The sequence below is a fragment of the Mustela nivalis genome, assembly GCF_964662115.1.
Source record: "Mustela nivalis genome assembly, chromosome: 12".
NCBI classification, from domain to species: Eukaryota; Metazoa; Chordata; class Mammalia; order Carnivora; family Mustelidae; genus Mustela; species Mustela nivalis.
The window spans coordinates 11,658,859-11,672,153 of NC_139031.1; the positions used below are offsets into that span (position 1 = coordinate 11,658,859).

Consider the following 13,295-nt stretch of genomic DNA (forward strand, 5'->3'; position numbering starts at 1 on the left):
CTCCCACCCTCAGAAGCCATATCCTTTGGTAACCTGCCTTCTGAATAGTCCTCCCTTAGCACAGGTTGAGCAATAATGCAGTAAAAGTCTTACCCTCCACTCTTACCTACTGTAGACTCTCATAGAGACTATAACTCCTGCAGGGGGTCCTCATGATTCCCTTAGGTATCCTCACTAGTGGCCAGTGAGTCTTGTAGCAGAGGTATTTGAGTATCTCTCAAGCCACAATCTTGCTCAACTTCATATACAAAGACTAGACTAATCAAAACCCTTCATTTGTAGGACATTCCCATAATTGACACATGCCAATGGGTCTTTTTTATGCATTTGTTTGGTCATATATATATACACACATATGCATACATATATAATCAATAAAATTGATACTTTAGGATAATGTGACATGATTTATCTTGTGGTTTTCAGTAAACCAAGCATGCCACCAGTTGTTTCTCCTAATGTATAATTCACTTACTGTAGAATAATTCACTCTGACCCTTATCCTGTTAGCTACTGTTTTGCCTGAAGCTCTGCTTCTTTGTTCCAAAGCCCTGAAGCTACAAACAGATGATATGATGTTCAATATCCTTCTTCTTACTCTTGCATGCTGGTCTCTAATTAATACTGCATCATTTACCTAGAAGTATCTTGCATTACCATGATACTGCCAAAAGGACGTAGAGTGTACTAGTCAAAAACATACATTTTTATTTAGACACCTGTTGGTAGAATCTTTGTTTTAGAAGCCTTGGAAAAATTACCTAATCTCTCAAAAACTTAGTGCCAAGCACTGTTTTTAGGTACTGAGGGTACAGCAGAAAATAAAACAAAGTATCTGCCCTTATGAAGCATACATTCTAGTGGGATGTAACAATAATTAATTAATTGACATATATTATGTGATAATAAGTACCATTAAGAAAAATGAAGAATGATAGGTAGATAAGGACTATCAGAGTGAAGATGGAAGTTTGTTATTTTTCATTTAGTGTTTAGAGGAAGGTTTCTTAAGGAGACTTTGAAGAAATAATTTTTGGGGAAGTGAGGGACTGCTTCACGCAAATATCTTGTATAATTCCATCTGGTGGAAAGAGCATACAAGGTCCTGGAACAAGACTGCACTTAGTGTGTTCAAGAAATATCAGGAGGCTGGTATGTTTGTAACAGAATGAAGGAGAAAGAGAGTGGTAGGTGAAAACAATCAGCATTAGCTAACAGTAGAAGTATAGAAAATGATGGTGATCTAGATACAAAATCTTCAAAAAAACTTAGTTAAAATGGTCCAAAGGTTTACAGATAACTGCAACGAGCCAAAAATAAATAATATTTATAAATAAATAAATAAATAAATAAATAAGTGGGTAGAGCAACAGTTTCAAAGCTAGACCAAACTTAAAGCAGGGAAGCAAGGGAATGCATAATGGTTATGAGCAAGCAATAAATAAGAAAGACATCTAACCCACATTCAGTGAAAAAAAAAGGCATGACATCAGAAGTGCTGTGGAGGCCCTTAGGGGATGTATGTTTCAAATAAAGCATGAGGCTCAGCAAAACATTCAGAAGTTGAGGATATAAAAGATTTGGATAATGTTCCCTGAGTTCCAGACTGACAGAAAAAGTGTTTCACAAGAATTTCTCTTGTGAGGTCATTGCATTGTCAATCCAAGTCATCAATAACCTACAAAGAGCTAAATCCATGGGTCAATTATTAGGTGTACCTTAGGTTGATCAACAGGGTGAGCACATTGAGCTACTCCTGAGCCTGAAAAAGATGCAGGAAAATAATTTGCCATTATAAGTGTTCTAAAGTAAATAATCTATGAAAAGGGATATCAAGGGTCTAGACTCAAGAAGAAGCCTGCTGAAAATTCAGACAGCAAAGGGAAACATTAAGTCTGTCTTGGTCAATCCTTTCTTTCCCCCATTTCCTCAAGTACGGTACTTCTCCATACATTGATTCTGGATTCTTCCATATAACTGACTTTGACCAATAGAATGAAACTAAAACTTCAGTGTGCTAGTTCTGAGCCCAGCCCTTAGGAGGCCTTTGGTGTTTCCATCTGTGCTTTCTTGTGTTCTGCCACTGTCATAGCAAGAAGGGCTCAGGCAAACCTGCTGGTGCCAGGAAGAGGAGAGATATCCCACTTGAGACATCAGTGTGAGCCCAACCTAGGTCAACCAACTGCCATCCAATCCTAGACTTGTACACAAGCCCATCTTAGATTAGCAGAGCCTCCAGCTGAGCCTAGCCTAGATAAAAAGAAATCTTAATGCATTAAAGATAAAAGTTGATTGTTGTATGGCACTGGAGTTTATGCTTGGCTCTTCTATGGCAGAAGCTAACTGATATAACCTTCTAAGTGGTCTCCTTCCTTCTCTCTTACTGTTCTCTAATCAACTGTCTTGTGTAGCACTCAGAATAATCTTGTTAATACATTAGACAGATTCTGTCACTCTTTTCAACATCCTGTAATAGTTTCCAACTCACTTTTGGAAAAGGCAAAGTCTATAAAAAGCTTACAAGGCTTTACAGGATCTAAATCCTGATTACCTCTCTGATTTCATTTTGTCTTACACTCCCCTTCACTCACACCATTCCAGCATCTTTACTTGTGCCTTCCCTGGGACCTCTCCATTTGTTGTTTGCTATGCCTGGAATGTTCTACAAAAGGTAGCCAAATGCCTCACTACAATCTCTCAAGCTTTCCCTGACAAACTTACTTGAAATTTCAGGACTCCCTCAACAGATGGTCTTGTACACTCCTAGTTCACTTTTCTTCAAAGAACTTTTTCACCATCTCACATACTATTTTTTAACAACTTTATTGAGACATAATTCACATACCACAAAATTCACCCATTTAAAGTGCACAATTCAACAGTTTTGGGTATATTCACATATATTTGCACCCAACACCTGAAAAAGAAAGCCTGCACCCTTTAGCTATCACTGACCTATCCCTGCATTACCCCCAGCCCAAGCAACCACTAGTCTATTGTCTATCTCTATAGTTTTCTATTCTGGACTTTCATATGAATAGAATCCTATAATATTGGTCTTTTGTGACTGGCTTCTTTTACTTAACATGCTTGTAAGGTTCATCCCTGTTGTAGCATTGTATCAGTTGTTCTTTCGTATGGCTGAAAAAAATTCCATTATTTATTTATTCATCAGCTACTAGGCATGTAGGTTGTTGCCATTTTTTGGCTATTATGAATAATGCTACTATAAACATTCATGAACAACTTTTTGTGTGGATGCATGTTTTTACTTCTCTTGGGTATACACCTAGGAGTGAAACTGTTGGATCATAAGATAACTCTATGTTTAATCGTTTGAGGAACCTTAAGTTTTTCCAAAGTGGCTGTACTACAACACCTTCCCAAAAGTGGTGTATATGGGATTCTCACTAACACTGGTTATTTTCCAAACTTTTGTTGCCAGCAATCCTACTGGGTGTGCAATGGTATCTCATGGAGGTTTTGATTTGTATTTCTGTAATCATAAATGATGTGAAGCACCTTTTCATATGGTTATTCATCATTGTATATCTTCCCTGAAGAAATGTCTATTCAGATTATTTCCCCACTTTTAAATTGAATTGCTTGTCTCTTATTGTTGAGTTGTAAGTGTTCTTTATGTATCCTGGACTCAAGTCCTCTATCAGATATATGATTTGCAAACATTTTCTCCCATTCTGTAGGCTGCCTTTTCACTCTCTTGATAGTATCCTTTGATGCACAAAAGATTTTAATTTTCATGAGGTCCAATTTCTCAAATTTTCCTATTGTTGCCTGTGCTTTTGATGTCATATCCATAAAGTCAGTGCCAAATCCAATGTCAGGAAAATTTTCCCTGTGTTTTTTCCTCTAAGAGTTCTATACTTTTAGCTGTTACATGTAGGTCTTTGTTCTATTTTGAGTTAATTTTTGTATGTGCTGTGAGGTAAGAGATCAAAATCATTCTTTTGCATGTAGATGTCCAGTTCCCCCTGAGTGGTGTGTTCTTAAACATCTAGGATCCAAAATAATGTTCTGTGATTATTTTTTTCCCTTCTTTAAACTACTAATAAGTATATATCTAGGTTTTGGAGGGAAAAGACTATAATAAAGAAAATTACAACATATAATGCTACTTTTTTCAGATATATATAATTTTATAGTTCTGGATTGAAATTAGGCATTCCTGGAGCACCCGGGTGGCTCAGTGGGTTAAACCTCTGCCTTCAGCTCAGGTCATGATCTCAGGGTTCTGGGATCGAGCCCCACCTCAGGCTCTCTGCTCAGTGGGGAGCCTGCTTCCCCCTCTCTCTGCCTGCCTCTCTGTCTACTTGTGATCCCTTTCTCTGTGTCAAATAAATAAAAATTTTAAAAATCTAAAAAAAAAAAAAAAGAAAGAAAGAAATTAGTCATTCCTACTGACAGCAGGCTGGGCCTTCTAACTTACTTAGGTGAGTGAAATCTGACCATGACTTACCATAATCTTTCCCCACTATCTCAGGACCAGCCAAATCCCAGTTAGAGACTATCCCATTAGTCTAAACTATAATAAAGATGATAAGGACCAGAGGAGCAACTGACCCATAGCAGACAAAAAATTAGAACAAAAATAAACATTTGTTGTTATGGGATACAATGATTTTGAGATTACTTCTTACCATGATGTAACTTAGACTATCCTGATTGATACAAGAATAATTAACAAGTAGGTCAGATAAAGATACACGTAGCATTTCGTAACTCAGCAGTGTAGTCTATCCAGCAGAGTGGTTAAGAGAAGAAACAGAAGCCAGACCACCCAGGTTTAGATCCTGGGCCTTCACAATGTGGCCTTGGATGAGTCAATTACTATCTCTGTGCCAGAGTTCCTTGGGTCATAATAGTAGTTACCATAGGGAGTTCTTTTATGATTTAAATGAGTTCTTCTTTGTTTAATTATAAGAATTAAGTGCCAGAGTTAAGCAGTATTTCTTAGCTTGGGTTCCTCAGGAGGCCAAGGACTTATGAGTTTTCACTGGGGAATACAGTCCTTCAGGGCAGGTATGACTAACAAAAGATATAAAAAATGGAAGTCTGTGGGGCGCCTGGGTGACTCAGTGGGTTAAAGCCTCCGCCTTTGGCCCAGGTCATGACCCCAGGGTTCTGGGATCGAGCCCTGTATCAGGCTCTCTGCTCCACGGGGAGCCTGCTTCCTCCTCTCTCTATGCCTGCCTCTCTGCCTGCTTGTGATCTCTGTCTGTCCAATAAATAAATAAGATCTTAAAAAAAAAAAAATGGAAGGCTGTAAAACCAACAAAATGATGTTTTATCAAGTTTGCTACCATTAAGTGCAATGAATTGCTTGATCTTTGGAACAAGTCATCTTAGAAGGTGTATAAACTGTGTCTCATGAAAGTAGAAACTGGTAGATAATTTTTTCCTTTTTTTCCGTCTGATGGACCCATTTCTACTTGCATCGGTCAATTGCACTCAATCGGGACCAACTCCTCAGAACCTCTGGGTTGTCCATGTACGGACTTGGATGCCACGTAGGTCCGTCTGGTGAAATCAACAGGGAGCCCCTAAGGCTAGATGTGAAAGGTGCTCCTGACATCCATAATGTGAAATACTGGTTGTTACCACCATGATTATTGTTTACATTATACAAATAAACCAAGCATTTCTAGTCCGTGTTTGGAGGTAGAGAGAAGTATCTAGCATAGCAGAAAGCTTTTGTCTGCAAAGTTGGGGGGATAAGGGAGTATAGGCACTGGGCTTCTCCGTCTTTAACCTCAGGGCTACACTGCTTTGGGGTATGGAACTCTAAATGGATAGTTCTTTCTGATACTTACTACCTAGTACACAGGTAAGTAAGTATTTTGTCTCAGAGCAAGATTCTTTAGAATGGGACAGCCTCTTCTCTTTTCTGAAAGGGATGTTTCTTCCTTATCAGACATACTAACTGAGGCCTTAGGCTCAAGCAAGTGTACAGTCACTTCTACACAGGCCTCTTTCTCCTGATAGACTTCTTGAATTCCTAGCTTCTATGTTATGGTCCGATAATATTTCCCAAAATATTTTAATTTAACAGAAGTCTCCACTTACCAAACATCTTCCAGTTAGAGAAATGTATTCATATAAATAACCAGGTATTCCTGAATAAGGAAAAAAAATACATGAATAAATAAAAAGATGAAAACATAAACAAAATGTGATTATTTTTATAGGTAATACCTATACATGGTTACAAAAATAACAGACTATTAGAAGGCAAAGAGTGAAAAATCTTCTTTCTCCATTCCATCTGCCCATTCCCACCACCACAATTTCACAGGTAACCACGTCTTAATTTCTTATGATGCTGTCCACAAGCAAATATAAATATACCCTATTTCTACTGCTTTCTTATACAAAAGTAAATACTAAGTTCAATGTATTTTGCTTTTCTCACTTAAAAGTACAGCTTGGGGATCATTTCTTATCATTACAGAAAGAGTTTTATTATTCCTTTTATACCTGCATTTTACGAATGAAACAATTTACTTAACCAGTCTCCTCCAGTTATCCCATTTGGTTAACAATATTTCATTATTACAAAAATGTCATCGTGGATGAAACTGTGTTTATGACATAAGAAATGGAATCACTGATGAAGACCAAAGTCAGGCTGACTAGAGAAAGCGTGAGTGAAGTTGGTGGCACTAGGAAAGAGGCACAAAGGCTTCCTGGTGGGAAGACGGATGACAGCACAATAAGCTTGGGTGCACGAGGGAGAAAGGTAATAGGGAACCCAGAAGTGAATGGGGGAACTGAAGCCACAGGAAGAGAGCTACAAAGAGAAATCAGGAATCAAAGTGGGCAGGAGAGGATGAAAAACTGAAAGGGACAGGAAGCAGGGGCCAGGTAACATGGACCTTGGAAAGACTGAAGGATGTGACCGGGATGAGAGGCTTCCTCCTCTTCTGCACTCTCTGCACTCCCCCTGATCCCAGGGACCCTTGTCACACCAGCTTCTGGCACAGAAGCCCCATTGTCCCACATCCTTTCTGGCTGCAGGCAACGTGATCTGAGTACTTTCAGGTGAGAGAATGTCAACTTACCTAACTCTTTCTCCCACACCCTGAGGAGGTCCACCTATTAAAGATGTGTCTGTATTTAAAGATAACCACTCCTAGGATTGTAAAGGTGTCCAAAATTGTGGAATGACATCATTCTCTAAATTCTGCCAGCCAAGAAAATATGCAGCAAAGTACTAAGGCAAGAGAACTTTGGGACAGGAAATCAAGGGTAGAGAATATCCTTCCCCCCACGACAGCATTAACATCAACGGCAGCTGTTTAGAAATGTAGACTATCAAGCCTTGGTCCAGACAACTGAATTAGAACATGCATTTCAACAAGATCCCATGTGACAGAAATACATGTTAAAGTTTGAGAGGCACCACCTTAGGTCTGCATTTCCATGACTGAAATTAGAAATGTCATATTCATCAACGTGAAGGAATAAAGTATTGTTGTGTCTGCTAAAAAGAGAGAGAAGAGATTGAGAGAGAGAGAGAATATGTTTGAGCCAGGGAAGTAACAGGAAGTTTACACAGAGGACCAAAAGCACAGGACATTTTAGAGGATTTAGATGACCTAGAATCCAGTAGTCATCCCATTCTGCAGTGGGAGAAAATTTTTCTACCCTTTCTTTTTTTTTTTTTAATTTATTTATTTTCAACATAACAGTATCATTATTTTTTCACCACACCCAGTGCTCCATGCAATCCGTGCCCTCTATAATACCCACCCTTTCTTATTCAGAAACTTAAATATCACACATATTATTTTTCCATTTAATTTTTTAAAAGTTTTATTGTGACATATATCATAATTTCAGAAGGGCATGTGTATCTGTATCTGTATCCATATATGTAACTTTATCATAAGGTAAATTTTTAGTAACAACCAAACATGTTAAAAACCATGGCCATAATTTAAAAGGCTTTTGTTGCACACACGTTATTTGATGGTGACTAAGATGCAGCTAAAAGATAAGTAAGTACTTATCAGAGCATTCTAGAATTCATAGCAATACTTAAGACAAGATTAGATACTAAATTGTTGACAGCATCTTTTCACTCCATCCCGAAGGGCTTCTATTACTTTGTCATTTCGGAGGGTGAAGATGAAAGGGTTGAGGAAAGGAGTAACCACTGAAACCATCAATGAAACTACCCTATTGTAATCCGCAGCCTGTGTTTGCTTGGGTTTCACATAGAGGAACAAGCAACTACCATAGCCAATAATGACACAAGTGAAGTGAGATGCACACGTAGAGAAGGCCTTCCTCCGCCCAGAGGCTGAAGGGATCTTGAGGATGGTGGAGATGATGTAGGTGTAGGAGATGATTGTAGGGATCAAAGAACCAAAAAGAACAAAAATAGCCATTAAGAATAGGATAAACTCTATGAAAAGGGTATTATTGCAGGATAGTTTCAGCAATTGCCCTCGGTCACAGAAGAAATTGTTCACCACATGTGATTTGCAGAAGGTCAGCTGAAATGTGGCATACACTGGCCAGATTTGAAAAAGGAACCCAAACACCCATGATACAACGACCACCCAGATGCAGGTTCGGTTGTTCATAATGATGTTATATCTCAAAGGGTTACAGACAGCCACATAACGGTCCACAGCCATCGCTCCCAGCAATGCAAACTCTGTGGTTCCCACAGCAAGATACAGGAAGAGCTGGGTGACACATGCAGCCAGAGAGATTGTCTGCATTCCAGGGAGAAGCAATCCCCAAAGCATCACAGGCACGATAATAGTAGTAACCAAGATCTCCAAGGCAGAAAGATGACCAAGGAAGAAATACATGGGGGACTGCAGACGTTTATCAACACACACCATCACAATAATGACCGTGTTTCCCATTAATGTCACTAAGTAGAAGAAGAAGAAGGTAGCAAAGAGAAGATGGTGTAGTTCTCTGGAGCCAGGGAAGCCAAGGAGATAAAATTCAGTGGCACTAGAGTGATTCACCAACATGTAGTTCTGAGCTCTTGTTCCTTGTGAAATCTAAAGAGCAAAGGGGAGAAAACAGGCTTTTGATTGCAAAAAGATAAAGGACGACTCCAATTGAGGAAATACCAGCCACACCTAGACTCTACAACGTACTACTACTATTTTCTAGACAAACTTGGTGTTAAATGTTTTATGTAGGACATGAATAAATTTGAAAGTAAATTAAAAGCCCAAGAAGAGGAGCAATAGCCACCAACACCACATCCTAGGCATGAAAACACACCCACCCCTGTCTACCCTTGTACACCTTGTCTACCCTAACCACACCCACCCTCTACCCTTGTCTCTCAGTTCACCGGCCATCCTCCCTTGCACTCTGTTCTGATGTGCCACCCTGTCCTTTCCTGATCACAATTATACCACCAACACTTCCATCTCAAATGCCCTAAAGTGTTTTTCCTGCCTCCTTTATCTATTTCTGCAAAATCCTGCTAATTTCAACAGTTATTAGAATAGCAAATCCCAATATTAGCCAGTCACATGCAGATGTGGTTATTTTGTATCTTCTAACACAGAGGATGCTGCATTACATTCATGTTAAGTTCTGCCTCAATTATATCGTCAACTTTGTGGTATTGTTAGCAAGTGGGAACTCTCTAGGACATTGTCATAAGAAAGAACTATTTTGAGACAAAACATTGAGTCTTTCCCTGACTTCTGGAGAGCTGGCTCCCTGGAGGGGATTATCCACTTCTTCCTCCTTATTCTCATGATAAAAGCCTTCCTCCATTTCTCATTTCAGTGAATGTATATCCTCCAAGCAGAAAAAGCCTCCCCAGCTCTCCATTAGTGACCTCTAACTCTTATATCTTGATTCCCCTGGTCAGTAATTGACACCAGGGAGGGAAGGGTCCTGAAGGAACTCCTATCTGTACTCCAGTATCCAACCTAGAACCAGAAGACAAGAAAACACCTGTGATATAGAGGCAAAATCCTCCTTATTCTCCAGGTCTCAAATCTCTACTCCCAGCAGGGACACAAGAACTCAAAATGGGCAGCCCATCCCTCTAACCAAACTGCCGTGGGGTCAGTCCCTTTGAGCAACTTGGAAAATTCCGAAGACCACATCTACTTATATGACCTCCCATATTCTCCAGAGTCCTAGGGTATGCAAAAATGATAAAAGACACTGATATAGATTATACACATTTCCTCAGGAGAACTGGGCTCCTTCCCTCTCCACATGCAGATTTTTGCTCAAAAATATCCTCTCCACAGACCCTTCCCCCCCATACTCTCCAAAACAACACATGCATAGTTTTACTCTCTAAACTTTTTAGGCTGTATTTTTCTTTCTGTTGGCTTGCACCAATACCTCAAATCATAGTATGCATTTGTTTCTTACTTTATCATCAAAACCCCACATTAGAATGAAGTACCTTGAAGCAACTTCTTTGCATTTCTTGTATTACCACCTGTGACAAGAACAGACTCTGACAAAGTATATATTCTATAAATATTTTTGAATAAATATATCAATTAATAGATCGAAGAAGAAACAAAAATTATCCAACCTATCTTTCCCTCCATTCGCTCTTCTCCAAAGCACCACCCAGTCAGTCTGCATTCTGTCTTCCAGGAGATCCCCAACAAGATGGCAAGCAGATAGAAAGAAGACAGAATGAAAAATGAAAGAACACAGACTTGGGTGATGCCACAAAGTATGCCCATTGCCAGTACTAGGTACCATCAACCTGCCCTTTGCTACAGAGCAATGATCTGATGGAGAGTCATCTACTCTGCAGCTCTCTTACTCCACTCTTCAGACTCTAGGTGTCCTTGTTCTATATGGCAACAAAGCCTAGACCCTCTCATGATAATGCTCTTCTACTCTGTCCTTCACTGAAGGGAATACCTGGAAGACACTCACCTCCAGAGATGGGGACTAGACTGGAAAGTTCTACTGCTCTTCAGGCATCAACCCAGACTACCCATGGCTAGTAAAGAGCCATGCTTAGGAGGCAGACACAGCTCCTGCTGTCTCCACACGTGGCAAAGAACACCGTCCACACAGAGGAGCTTAGGAAAAGTCCAGAAGTCGTGCTGAGAGGAATCCACCTATCTTCCCCTCCCTCATTCTCTCTGCCTCTTTCTTTCTCTACCTTTTCTGTCCCCAAGGATAGTTATACACTAAGGAATCATTTGCATGGGCTTAGAAACACACTAGGGATGTAGTCAAGGAAAAGCTGAAGAAACTTTCACTCTTCCCTCTGAGGATAATCAAGTTTTACTTTTTTTTTTTAATTTTATTTACTTATTTATTTGAGAGAGAGAACACAAGCAGGGAGGAGGAGTGGAGGGAAAGGAAGAAGCAGGCTCCCCACTGAGCAGGGAGCCTGATGTGGGACTCGATCCCAGAACCCCAGGATCATGACCTGAGCCAAAGGCAGCCAGTTAACTGACTGATCTGGTGCCCAGATAATCAAGTTTTACCTCCTGAAAAAATTATGTGCATCGAGCAAACTTAAAAACTGCCTGTCAGAAATTTCTCAATGTCCAGGCTGCCTTCCTCCCAGACCCTTACTCATCACAGCAACCAAGCTCTGACTGGTCAGCCCCCTCATCTGCTCTGTGCTTCTCCCTGATTCCATTTATCCCTGCAGAGCCTAAGCTACCTCCAAGCTGATGAGTCCCCTAATCTCTACAAAAGACACACATCAAAACCTAGGGGTCACTAAATCTTCATCACCAAGGTTTCATGAAGCACCTCTTTCCCAGAGGATCTCTGCACGCTCTCTACCACATACCCTCTGCCCACAGTTACGAGAGCCTGGTAAGAGAAAGAGTTGTCATCTACACCAAATTCACATTTTGTTAAGTCCACAGCCCATTCCAGGCCCTCCAACATTTATCCAGTTGTGGTTGTTCAGCCATACATTTCCCTTCTTAATTGTTAGATGCTCTCAGATCACTTCCATGTGTTGCTTGAATTGAGGGGTGAAAGTGAAGAAACAATATTCAGAATCAACAGCAACAACAACAACAAAATACTACATAAAAGCGAGGATGGCTGGGATGCTGAATAAATCAGCAAAAGCATATTTAAAATATTCACTTTTACAATTTAAGAAATATGGCATTTTTCATAAAAGTAGCACAGGGCATAATTTAAAAATCAAATGGAAGGATATAAGGTAAAGTGTAAATATCTCTCTCCCCATTTGTTTGACTCTTCTGGCCCATCTCCTAGAACTAAATATGATCATAAATTATTATTATAAATTTCTAATGCATTCATACAGTACTTTACTCTGTGTTTACAAGAGTATCTGTATATATTCTTTTAAAGTAAATGATATTTTAATAAATATACTGTCCTGCTACCTTCTTCTTCTTATGTGCATGCGTGCATGTGTGTGTGTGTGTGTGTGTGTGTATGAATGCTTGTGCAGCTATTAAACTTTTCCACATTAGCAATGATCTGTTGGGCGCCTGGGTGGCTGATTTGGTTGAGCGACTGCCTTCAGCTCAGGTCATGATCCTGGACTCCCAGGATGGAGTCCTGCATCAGACTTCCAGCTCCATGGAGAGTCTGCTTCTCCCTCTGACCTTCTACCCTCTCATGCTCTCTCACACTCTCTCTCTCAAATAATTAAAAATCTTTTTAAAAACAATGCTCTATCAATCACATTTTCAGTGATGGCTTAATATTCACTTATGAAAATACTGATCAATATTTAATGAAAATGCTGATGAATGTTTCATTTTCTCCAATTTTTCAGGTCTACATTGCTTTTGCAATAAATATTTTCATATCTGAAAAGTTGTCCAACTTTTTTTAATTTTTTAATTTTTTTAAAGTCCTTTTCAGTGTTCCAGAATTCATTGTTTATGTACCACACCCAGTGTACTATGCAATACGTGCCCTCCATAATACCCACCACCAGGCTCACCCAACCTCACCCAACCACCAAACCTCACCCAACCACCACCCCCGCCCCTCCAAAACCCTCAGATTGTTTTTCAGAATCCATAGGCTCTCATGGTTCATCTCCCCCTCCAATTTCTCTTAATTGTATTAAATTCTTAGCTATTATCAAATCACTCTCAAAAAGTTGCATTAATTTATAATCTCTTGTTTTTGAGTTTTTATTTAATTACCACTTACTTATCATAGAGTGTAATACTGGTTTCAGGTGTGCAATATAGTGACTCAACACTTCCATACATCACCCAGTGATCGTCACAACATCACAACTCCTTAATCCCCATAACCAACTTCACCCATCCCCCACACAGACCAAT

The 13,295-nt window shown here is 39.6% G+C and overlaps 1 protein-coding gene across 1 annotated transcript; it reads right to left on the reverse strand.

Annotated features, from left to right (window-relative positions):
• Nucleotides 1-7,807: 7,807 nt before the first annotated feature.
• LOC309845640 (olfactory receptor 9A4) lies at nt 7,808-11,024 on the reverse strand. The gene is made up of 2 exons (XM_082693852.1): nt 10,709-11,024; nt 7,808-9,044 (listed from the first exon to the last, which is right to left on the reverse strand). The coding sequence occupies exon 2, from the start codon at nt 9,012-9,014 to the stop codon at nt 8,070-8,072; it is 945 nt and encodes a 314-aa protein (XP_082549978.1). The 5' UTR covers nt 9,015-9,044; nt 10,709-11,024; the 3' UTR covers nt 7,808-8,069.
• Nucleotides 11,025-13,295: the final 2,271 nt, after the last annotated feature.